Source organism: Crocodylus siamensis, chromosome 2 (assembly GCF_052110815.1).
Source record: "Crocodylus siamensis isolate JL-2025a chromosome 2, ASM5211081v1, whole genome shotgun sequence".
Classification (NCBI taxonomy): domain Eukaryota; kingdom Metazoa; phylum Chordata; order Crocodylia; family Crocodylidae; genus Crocodylus; species Crocodylus siamensis.
Window position 1 is genome coordinate 135508074 of NC_143396.1, and position 12343 is coordinate 135520416.

The following is a 12343-nucleotide window of genomic DNA, read 5'->3' on the forward strand; positions in this document are numbered from 1 at the left end:
CTGAGGACTTGCTAATGGCTGCTGTGGGCTGTGCTTCCTGCCCTTTTCTTCCCAGCTACATGGAGGAGGGGCAGTCTGCTGCTCTATTCTCACTCTTCTTGCAAACATTGCAGATCAAGCTTTAACCCCATCACAGCCATTTCTGGTTTTGGAGAAGTTGGGATCACACCTAACAGAGTTAAACCAAGTGTGAACAAGGGGGCCAGGAAGGAATTTTTCCCTGGGTCAGTGTGGCATGGACCAGTTTTTTTGCCACTGTCTGAGGCATGGAGTAGGATTCTTCTCCTAAGATCATCTGAATATACCTTCACCTAACTCACTTCCTGCCACTGCTACAGTTGGCAAGGCTTGGTGATGCCCTTGACTCTCCTGCACTTTGCTAGTGGCACACTGTAGGGCTTTTTTAGAGGGCGCTTTGTGGCTGCGGTGTGCAAGAAGTGTTGAAATAAACCTTTTCGTTGATCCTTTTGGACATGTTTGCCTGCAAATGTGGGGAACTGGTCTCTAGCCCAGAAGCCTCCGTTCAGCCCTGTGTACCTCCAGGTGTGGGAGATTTCTGTGGGATCTGGAGAGTGGGCTGAGAAAGAGGTATGGGTCAGGCAAGCCATTAAATAAGAGTGCTGACTGCAGGAGCTCCAGGCGGCAGAGGGCTCTCTTTAGCGCTGGAGACTCAGCTCCACCCTTTGCAAGGAAGCTGTGGTATGTTATAACAGTGTTACTGATGCATTTTAAAAGTGATGGCCCTGCCTGTGTACGTAGAGAGGAAAACCATGTTAGCATGGCAGGGTTTCAGCACAGTGAAGGGGAAAAGTGGGTGTGGGAGAAGGGGTAAATATCCTGGAACTATCCTTGCAGTATTCATTATAGTCAACAAGAACCCCTCTATTACATCTTAGGGAGAACAGTCTTCCTGGTTTTCTGTTATGGCTTCTCGCCTGCTGCCAGTTCATGTTACTTCCCTGGAGAAAGCAGATGCCTTCTATCAGAAGCATGCCGGTAACGATTTATTGAAGGTAAGAGGACATCTGTGTTGTGTCCAAGTATGCAGAGGGAGGTTTCCTCATGTGGTCTGTTCTGTAGTTTGACAGGCAGCCATTATGGGCTTCCTAGGCCTAGCACAACAGAAGTTTTGCCATGCCTTCAACCCACATCGTCTATACATAGTCTGTTCAGTGATTCTTCCTAATTAACATTCTTCTGCTTCTGAGGGGGAATGAACTAGCACTTGCCTTATTTCTACTCTGACTTGGGGAGACAGGAGTGAAAACAAGAATCTTATGATTGGTCACAACACAGTATTTTTCCCCTTTTAAAATTAAAATAATTCAGAACCTGGGGCTACTTGTGTTTATAGTCCCAGGCATGGCATGAGGGGTTGGGATACCTGGTGAACTTGGAGTCAGTTCCCTGCTCTGCTGTCCCATGGGAGCCCATTGAAATACATTAGCCACGTAGTCTTGCAGCTAGGGATAGAACAAATTCTACCACTGTCATTTAGAAGTTTGCAAACTGGGGAGCAGTGCCCCCCAAACAGGAAATACATGGCAAATAGGATTTGGCTTACACTTGCCAAGGCATTGCATCACAGCTGATAGAGAGAGACCCTTTCTCTGAAGCTCTGGTGAAGCACCTTGTGAAACTGCATCCTGTGCTATGCAAGTACATACCAGAAAGGACTGATGAACTCAGACAGAACATCAGAGGGCAGAAGGAAAAACTGGGCACTCACAGCTGTCTGTGAAGCACAATGGAAGAGGAATTTGCAGGGTGCAGGAGGGAGAGGGCTATAAATAGGAGCAATGGGATGGAATTGAGAGACAGGAAAAACTGAGGATAATGGCAGTCCCATTGTTCAAGCGTTCCAGAACTAAACTTGGGAGAGATCAGAAAAGACTGTATAATGCGATCCCATGCTGTGGGGAGGAGGACTGGATGGCTGCATTGTTGTTTGTAGTTTTCTCTAAGATTTGTAATTAATGCTGGGTTCCTTACTCATAACAAGTTTTAGTTGCATGTCTTTTAGGAGAGAAAATTAACCTTTGATGAATTGCCTTTCACTTCAGATGCGGAGTTTAAAAGTTGGATTCAGAGTTTGTTTTAATCAGATATGGTCTGGTGTGTGGTGTGAATAGGATTTTTTTTAAAAGGATAATATCCTCATGGGTTAGGCTTTCTCTGGAAAAGTATGAAGTTTGTCTGTGTTAGTCTTACTACGCTAATTGACAATCTAGGCATCTAGCAAAGACAAGGCAGTGTCTGCTTTAGTACAAACGTCTGCTCCTCACTTGAGTTTACCAGTTTCTAGAGCATACTACATTATAAAAGGTCCCCTTTCGTCCTCTGTGTACATGCGTTGCTGTTTTTTAACTCATTTTATTGGTGCGTTGCCACTAACATTATAACAAATGCTCCAGAGAATGAGTATTCAAAATCCCTTAATTATAACCATTTCTGCTTTCCTGAAAAATAGTTTGTGAATTGGAAGCAGGACTGTTAACACATGCCAAACTCCTGAATTATCAGCTGGTTTCTGTAGAGAACACTTAGTTTTTGTTGCTGGCCTGTGAGCTCTTCCAGTTGTCGGTGTGCTGCTGGTATTGACATATCTGACACAATGCACAATGATTTTGCCTTGCCTTTATGAAAATATATGTCATTCTGGAGGATGACCACTAAACATAAACTTCAGTACTCTTATAGAAATCAGTAACTTAAAGTATCTTTCTTGAGGTAGGCCAGAACTGAATCTTAACATCCAAATAAGACAGTTGCTGTTATTACTGTAATAACGATTTCTCGGGGTATGTAGGTCATATGTGACTTTGATATCCCAGTGATATGTTTATTACTTTGACATCCATTTCTGGAGAACACAACCTTTAACTGTACAAGTGCCATTTTAACAAAAATGTTACTCGGGAGCCCTTATTCGTGTAACTTGTCCATTATGTAAGGAGATTGGAATGGGAAGGACTAACCTGCTGTATTTTGCCTTGTTTCTGCTCAGAGGTCCTTAAGGAGCCTCTCTCTTTCCATTTTTAAACCCCTTCTCCTTTGTTCGAATATTAGGTTCCTATGGGAGGTGAAGAACGCATGAAAGAATTCCCACCACTTGTTCCTCAGGACATTATGCTGGAAGGAATTGGTGCTGATGAGGCAGTGGCTGACATAAAGCTTTCCTCTGCTGGTAACTTTGCATTTCCTCATAACATATACCTATACAAAGTAGCCACCTTAGCCATGCACATTTGCCTAGAATGAAGACTTCTTTCGGGTGTAACTTGGCAAGGGGTGCATCATATGACTTTGAACCTAAGAAAGGTCTTTAGACCAACTGTGCCAGGTGGGGCATTTCTCAAAGCACCTGCTGCCTTGTAGTTATACATGAGGCATTTGGGGACAAAGATGTTCCAAGAGCCTTGCATTCAGTGGCTCCTATTATCCTTGGTTAGCTTTAATAGAACTGCTGGGTGCTTAGCTCTCATGGGGGGGAAAAAACCCATCCTTTGACTTGTTTCAGCAAGCAGACATTTTTAGTGGGGGTTGAGGATGGGGTGCTTGGGGATTTTTAAGTTTGCTTTTAGTCAGTTATCCCTTTGTTTCTCAGAGATGGTAACTCACTGCTGTTGGTCTCCGTGTCTGTCTAGGTTGGGTTGCAGTAACAGCTCAGTTGGAAGACAAAGTGCACCTACGAGCTTATGTGCCAGAAGGGACAGGGCTGACCGTGCGCAGGCCGCCTCTTCTGCCCTATGTAGTTCACATCAAAGGAAAACGCATCAAGGGAAGTGTGGCCTATAGAACTAAAAAGCTACCACCCTTAGTGGAAAAATTCAAGAGAACTAAGCAGTAGAAGAAAAGGACATCTGATCTCTAAGCACAGAAGACAGGAAGCCCTTGGATGTTTTTGTTGCTCATTCATGTACAGGAGCATTCATTTTGCTCATTCATGTGCACTATGTATAGACTTTTCAAAAAAAAAAAAGTCGGTTTTCAGACTGGCTCTTGAGGAACCTTTTCAAGACCTTTCACATAAGCTTGTAGTTTGCATAGGACTGTGTATAGTCCTACTGATAGTATTGCATGTTTTGCCATCTAAACTTCCCATTGAGATGTCCTGCCTTACTGATTACAGTTCTGTTTTCCACAGACAGGCCTGTGCCACTTGACCTCCTACTTGTTTCCCTAACTTGGGTGGAGGAAAGCTGGTGTCAGGATGGGAAGAATGACTATAGTGGCAGCAGCAGCAGGGTGTTTGTGTCACTCTTTCCATGCTGTAGACAGATATTTGACTGGGAGATGTGTGGCATGTTAGGGCTTGCAGCAAGAAATGAGTGACTAACATAGATGCCTCATACCTGGAACCAGTAACTATAACTGAAAGAAAGACGTTGAGCCTTCAACCACGTTTCATTGAAAACTCTTGGTTTTAGTGGATCAGTGAACCTTCAGGTGCCCTTGTAAGATGTTGTATTGAAATGACATCATTCATTCACTGCAGGATCCTCCCAGCTGTCAGATTACATCCCCTGTAGTGCTGCATAGTCGGCTCAAGAAAGGAAAAGAATGTGGCTCCTATTTAAGAGAAGAAAGAGCCTGTGGAAAGCTGTAGTCTGGGATCCTGGAGGACAGAAGGTTCCATGGCACTTGAGAAGTTAACTGGATGAAGAGGGCATTGTTGGGAAGATGATGTGGATGTTGTGGAAGGAGAGGAAGTGCCTGATTTAGACATAACCTCTACCAGATTAAACAGTAAATCAGTCATCAGCAGTTTACAAAAACTTTAGGTGCTGAGTCATTCAGGATGTACATGAGGCCTCCAGTCAAGAGAAAGGAACATTGGAAGTCACCAGTTAGTGTGTGACTAAAGTACAAGATGCTAGCCTGGCAGTCTAGTACCCAGTGCTTCTGTGGCTACTTCAGCCTTGTGCCCCATTAGCACCAGCCATAGGTAAAAATGCAGTGAAGCCACTATGGTGTTAAATAAGAAACAATAATGAAAACATGGTCGCCCTCAAACATAAAGGGTAGATGCTAACCTTTGTGATTATGAATACTTTGATTCCTTTCCTATGCTTGATTTGTGAAAGTGTGTTCGCATAATAAAAATCTGGTTTCTAGGACTTTATTAGCTTCCTTTTGAAAATTCTGGTAAGAGATCTTATCCATCTGTCAATTAATACAATTACAGTATAAGATATCACACCTGATAAATATATGAATAGACCATCAGGTTGTCAGGGTTTGGAAAAATGCATATGGAAAACTTTAAATGTCAGGTGCCCTTGTAAGATGCTGGCATCCACAGGCATCTTTCTTCTCTTAAATAGGAGCCACATTCTTTTCCTTTCTTGGGCTGACTATGCAGCACTACAGGGGACGTAATCTGACAGCTGGGAGGACCCTGCAGTGAGTGAATGACACCATTTCAATACAGAACCTTACAAGGGCACCTGAAGGTTCACTGATTCAGTAAAACCAAAGAGTTTTCAATGAAACTTGGTTGAAGGCTCAAACGCTCATAGTGTGGGAAACAAGTAGGAGGAACTTACCCTCCTGCTAGCTGACACCAACCCAGACTTAGTGGGGCTCACAGAAATGTGGTGGGACCCAAAGCACAACTGGGTGGTGACTATCAAGGGCTATAGGCTGTACAGGAGGGATAGGACAGGGAGGAAAGGCGGGGGTGTGGCGCTTTGTCAAGGAGGAATACACATCCTCAACAAGTAGCACAAGGTCAGAGGAGGGGCACACTGAAGTTAGAATACAAGGAAGTTGAGGGGAAAGGGACTTAATGGTGGGGGTCTACTACAGAACTCCCAACCAAGGGGAAGAGATAGACTGGGAATTCTTAAGTCAGCTCATGGAGGTAGTTAAGTCAAAGGATGTGGTCATCATGGGTGACCTGAACTTTCCAAATATCTGCTGGGAAGAGCAGTCAGCTAGGTCCGACCGCTCACGTAGGTTCCTAGCCAAGATACAGGACCTCCATCTAACCCAGGAGGTGCACAGCCCCACCAAGGGAGACACCTTGTTGGACCTGGTCCTGGCCACGCAGGCGACAATCTGGCGAGGAGTCTGCAGGTGCTTGACCCCCTGGGTGACAGTGATCATCACCTGCTGGAATTCACCATCCAGCGCAAGGTGGCAAAGGCCTGCAGCAAGGCAGCAGCCCTGGACTTCAGGAGGGTGGACTTCAATGAGCTAAGGAGAATAGTTGGGGAGGCACTGAGGTCCTGGAGGGGAGTGGAGTCAGGTGTCCAAGAAGAGTGGTCATTCCTTAAGGAGACGATCCTCCAAGCCCAAAGGGAGGTACTCCCAACACGGATCAAAGGGGGTAGGAGGGTGCAAAAGCCCCCAGGTTCAGGTCCTGTAGCCTCTCATAGGGCCTGCCCTGCTGTCCCCAGATCATGCGAGTGGCCCTCCTCTGGACCCTCTTGATGCTAGCCATATCCCTCCTAAAGTGCGGTGCCCAGAACTGGACACAATACTCCAACTGTGGCCTGACCAGTGTCGCATAGAGGGGGAGGATCACCTCCTTGGACCTGCTCAAGATGCATCTGTGGATGCATGACAAAGTGCGGTTGGCCTTACTGATTGTGTCCTCACATTGGCGGCCCATGTTCATTTTGGAATCGGTAATGACTCCAAGATCTCTTTCTGCCGCTGTGCTTTTGAGAAGGGAGTTCCCCAACCTGTAGGTATGCTGCTGGTTCCTACTGCCCAAGTGCAGTACCCTGCACCCTCAGAAGCATCTACATGGCTGTTATGGCTCAGTAAACTTACCTAATATGGAAAACAGAAAAATGGGGTGGCAAGATCCTTCTGCTGGAACTAGTTTAATAAATGAAAAACAGATACCTTTTACAACATTTCTTAAAGGCTGCAAGTCTGGTAAAAATGTAATGATCCAAAGGGCCCCTTCTTCATGTGCTGGACTCATCACGGTGAGGCTTGCCTGAAACTTAATGTTGGCACTTATCCCCATGCTGCCCAGGACGTGTTTGCTGATTTAAGTTGTTTCATATCAGATTTGAGACTTTTGTGTAGCTAGTTTATTTCCTTTCAAAATACAGCCTTACTTTACAACCACCAGCACGGAAACAACATATTCAAAGGAAAAGAAAAGGCTTTCCATTCGTTAAGAAGGTATTCTACAGATTTTGAGTAACTTTGATTCCTGGTCACTGAGTTTTGGAAAGGAAGTTACTAGGAGTTAGAAGAAATGAAACCTGATGGGTGCATCTACAGCTTCATTAATGCACAGTAGTTACTGCACATTTAGTTTAGTACTTGCTTAATGAAGCACTAACTGAATGAGCAGTAACTACAGTTACTGGGCAGTAGCGCTGGTGCACTTTTTTGTGACATTTACTGCACAGTAGCCTAGTAGCACTGTGCAGTAGCATAGTAGCACGGTTTTTGACCAGCACGCTACTGAACAGCGTTATTAGGCTACTGTGTAGTAAGCATCTTGTGTATACATGCCCAATGTTGCTTAGAGTAGGTGAATTTTTCAAAAGCCCTTAGGTGCTACTGCTTTTCAATAAGATGCAGGCATTAAAGCATCTAGACCTCACCCACTGGATGTTTTAGCCACTGTGGGCTGAAGTTACTCAGCTACCTTTCCGAAAGAGATGTTCCAAATCTTTGCCCATTGTTGCCCTTTTTGGCCACATCCAGAAGACCGTGGCTGTGCGGTATGTGGTACTGCAAACATGTCTGCAGCACCACATACTGCACATTCAGATGTTCTCTATGATGAAAAGGAATGCTGCCCATGTGTGCGCTGCTCCACCTTTTTTTCCCCATAGGTTCTGTTGACCCTTAGATATCCAGGGATCAAAAAAACCCATGGAAAAAAAGCAGAACAGTGCATGCACAGGCAGCATGTGCTGTTCACAAGCAGAGCCAGGCTGCCCGGAGCGACACTGCAGCTGCTAGCCAGGCTCTGTGTGGCAGAATCACCACTGCTGCAGCCCCAGAACCCCAGGAAAGGCTGCTGAGGCCAGCCCAGTGCTGGGCCCAGCCTCCCCTACCCCACCCAGGCTAACTTGCCACACACCAAAGCGCAAGTGGCACAGGCGTTCCCCAAGGACAAGTAGTGGCTTCCCAGGGAGCCAAGCATCCATGCTCATGTGCACATGGCCTTTGAGATTCAAAAAATGATAAAAGAAGCCTCTTGCTGCCAGATTTTCCCAAATGCGTTCAGTAACCACAAGGAGAGACTTGGGCCAGCACAGCCTTCAAAGGTCCCACAGTGGCTGAGGCTACAGACTGCACTGAACCAGTGACCCAGAGCTGAAATGTTTTGCAGTCCATCACCATTCCCCTAAGGTCACCAGCCCTCAGGCAGCAGAGGTTTTCCTTCCCTTGCAAGAGTGGCACTTCCTCTGGAGACTGCAAATGGATGAGCAGGAAGCAGAGGGGTGCTCTCAGGCTCTTCCTCTTTCCTCAAAATGGAGTTAGCAGCCAGACCCTGGGAAATGGGCCCTGCAAGGGGGGGCCGAGAGCGAGAATGCCTGCGTGCATGCATATGTTTGTGTGTGTTTCAACCGCCCTACAATCAGAGCCTATTGTTTCAGAGGGCAGCCTGGGAATGTTTGCTTGTGGAAAATGTATCCAACTTGGCACTGGCAATCCAGAAGCCCAGGGAACTGGTTCCTGTCGCCTTCCTGAGTAGCAGAATCTGCCCCAGCCATGATAGCCACAGGATCATTTTTTCAACACTGACTCCTAGGAAAATCCTGGCAGACACAAGACTTTTCTCTCAAGATTAAAGCAAATCAGGCTTCCAGCTTGCATTCCCGGTATGCAAGCGGGCAGTGCTTAAATCAGTGGGAGCCGTTAGGAGGAAGCATGTTGCTGATTGACAAGGATTGGTGAATCGACCTGCTTTCTGACACTAGTAGCTGTCTGAGTGATCCCAGTCCTGGCATTAATGCATCTTTCTCTCAGTGCCTCTGTGAGGAAAGGAAGAAGATGGGATGTGGAGGGAGGAAAGCAGCAGAGGGAGAATGTTAAAGGCTTATAGACAGCAAGCTCTCCCAAAATCTGGGTCAGATCAATTGAGGAGAGAAAAAGACTAGAGACTAGATTTGGGGGAGAATTTTTCTCCCCCTCTAGATTGGGTGGGGGGGAGACTAGGTTTTTTTCAATGGCATGGTAGCAGGGTTCAGTGAGACCTCCACTTAGACCTAGCAAAGATGGAGTTTAACCCCTGCCACTCTGGCTGCAGTGGAGTCTAATGGTGGCAAGCTGGGGTGATGGGCACAAGCCTGATGGGTGACTGCAGTCCTGAAAATAGGACATGACACCCTGTTAACTATATACTCATTTTCCTAGCTAAGGAAAGAACCAAAGGCAGCTCCCTGGAGTCTTATACCAGTATTGTGTAACATAGAAATGTCTGGGCACGGACCTATATGCAGAACTCTTGGCAGAGGTGATATCTTTTATTAGGCCAACTAAATAGTCACAAAAAACATTCTTTATGTGTAAGCTTTCAGGCTCACATACCTGTCCTCAGGCAAAGGAGAATGCACAGATTGTAACATTTCTTCCAGGTAGAAATGAAGATGCGTATTGCACAGGAGAATAGAAAGTTGTTATAGATTCCCCTGAAGTTTATTTTATGCAAATTAGGTTCAAATAAAAATTCAAGCAGTCTGGGCTGGGAACTCACACACTGAGAATTCAAGTATCCAGTGAATGGATGTTCATGTTTGTGTTTCAAGGCTGTTACTTATTGGTGAAGGCTTCACTTTCCTGCCTAAGCAGTTTTCTCTCTCACTTTTTGCACACAAGAAAACACAAAGCCTCTTCCACTAGAACTGAGAACAGAAACCTGGTTTCTCCAGGAGCAACTCCAACCCATGGGCTGCAGAGAGGGATTTGCTCCAGTGAGCAGCCACACAGCATGGTTTTCTCAGTGTCACAAATAAGGCAGAGGCTGCAAGAATGTAAAGACACAAAGCACTGGGACTTGGGAGGCCTGAGTTCTGGGTGGACCCTGACACAGGTGCTTCCAGCAAAGGTCAAGGCACTTATCCAGAATCTTTGGAAAGATGATAGGTCCCAAATGCCATTCCTCACTCAGGAGGATTCCCCATGCAAGCACAGCCAAATCACTTTGGATGTCTGTGCTTCGGTTTCCAAACCCTTCCCCTTCCCCAGCCCCATTTTGGTTTGCCTATAACTGAGAAATTTCTGACTTAATAACCTCCTAAATCACATGCTGTTTGTGAGCCCAGGAACCACAAGGCATGGAGGTTAAGGGCATATCAGTGGGGGACAAGCAGGGCAGATGCAGAAGTAGGACCCATTGCTGTACTCAGCATAGCTTATTTTTTGATTGTCAGGATGGACTGGACTCCCTCCTAGGAGATGGTGTCTCTGAATTAGGTATACAGCTGAGTTTTACAGCCCTTTCATACCCCACACAGCAATATCCTCACTGACTGTCCCCTTTCCACTGTAGGAGTGATCTCTCTCCAGAGCTGGAGGAGCAATGAGCACAGATGCGTACATTTTTATTTAAAGAAGAAAAATCACAGTTGGTGTTGGGGGAGTGAGTGGTGGGTGCCAGCTCTGGGCCCTGACTGCCCAGCCTCAAGGAACAACACACAATCTCAACTTCTGGGGCAACAAACACCCTCTGGAAAAAATCCTGTCATTTCATGGATCACTCTGTAACTGGCAACATGTGAATGCTTCTAATAGGCTCTTGTTTGGAACAAGAAATAAGCCCCCAGATCTGGAATGCAGCGGAGCAGACAGAGTTTGGGGCACAGAGGGGGAAAAACATGAAACACGTGTTAAAAATAGCGCTCCTCCTCCTCCTACAGCAGACAGTCTGCACCTCAGATAATAGGACATGTCACAAATTCTTTGGATTGCAATAAGCCTTTTGGTAGCTGTGACATCACATGCAGAAATATGTTCAGTGACACAGGCAGGACCCAGAGGATTTAAGAGGAACAGGGATTAAAAAAAGTTAAGTGTCAATATGCTAAGAGCCTAACCCTGTCTTGCCTCAGCTTGCATATGACACAGCTTAGCCAGCTAAACTGTTCAGCTCAGAGATCCGGGCTGGTATCAGCTTCCTTTCCTGCTTTGCAATTCATCCATAGAGACTGGGTCTATAAATGAGTACAGCAAGTACCACGGACAGATCATAGAACAAGCAAGTCTGCACTAGACCATGTGGGGAGGGTAAACAAAAACAATGTTAGAAATGAAGTAAATAAATTACTGGGTAGATTGCGAGGGGTTTCAGCGTTGCAGCTGTTAGGTGACAGCTGTGTATCTCCCATTAGTGATCACAGAGATCTCTAACAGCTTCATACCCAACCCCTGACACCCACCGTTTTGCAAAAAGAATAGCTGAACTGCTAAAGCTTTCTTTGCATAGGAATGTTTAGAAAGAGGTGTTGACAGCGTCACAATAATCTCCAGACTTGAGTAACTATTACACCCAATGGCAGAACATGTCCTGGAAGCAAAAAACAAATGTTTAGTAGGTTGTGTATACAGCTGTCAGCTTAATCATCTCCCCTGAATAAAGTAAAACGAAAAACAAAACAAACCACAAGTGTGTCTTTTAGCAAAAAATGTGATTCATCAGCAGAGTAATGAGGCCTAGCACCCACCAGAAGCAGAGCCAGGCCTAATATGGACAACAGAAATTCAGGAAAACAAGCAATCTCAATGCTTGAAAACTCAAAACAGGCCGTGTCCCGAGGCTAAAGGAACAGCATGAAGCATCCAAGGACAGAAAGCAGTCATGTGAAATAACAGACACTCAAGACCAATAACACAGAGAACAGGAGAATTTCAGCATGACTGAATCTGTGCAGTGAGCAGGCAGTTAAACCATGCAGATGATATCAGCTTGAAATGCAATGCTAATTCAGATCTGATCCTTCTGATATATGCGACTGTATTGAATGTGCTCATTAGAATCTAAGCTAACTTTTGTTGTGCTGAATCTATTGGTGGCAATTAATGTCTAGCTTTACTTGATGTTCCAAATATACTCGGTGCTGGCTAACATGGTAGCACTCTTACCCATACCTTTCACTCGAGTGACTTTATTAATGGCTGCATTCAGACAAACACAAGAATCATGACCAGCACTACAGGGAATCAAGATGCCTTTTTGTTAAGTTAGTTTATGCAGCTGCCCAGGCATCATTCCACAGCACTCAAAGACACATTTTTTCATTGAAACTTTTCTACGGGGCTTTCAGATTTTTGGTTTCAGCAAGATTTCATAGTTTCATAGTTAGTAGGGTCAGAAGGGACCTGAGCAGATCATCAAGTCTGACCCCCTGCCATGGCAGGA

At 45.5% G+C, this 12343-nt stretch overlaps 1 protein-coding gene across 1 annotated transcript in view; it reads left to right on the plus strand.

Moving 5' to 3' along the window:
• Nucleotides 1-12065, plus strand: part of NOA1 (nitric oxide associated 1) — a 28141-nt gene extending 16076 nt beyond the window's left edge. The window contains exons 5-7 of the mRNA XM_090036874.1: nt 897-1013; nt 3070-3187; nt 3648-12065. Coding sequence (XP_089893000.1) covers nt 897-1013; nt 3070-3187; nt 3648-3850 — 438 coding nt within the window. The 3' untranslated portion in view covers nt 3851-12065. The remainder of the gene's footprint in view (nt 1-896; nt 1014-3069; nt 3188-3647) is intronic.
• The last annotated feature ends 278 nt before the right edge of the window (nt 12066-12343 follow it).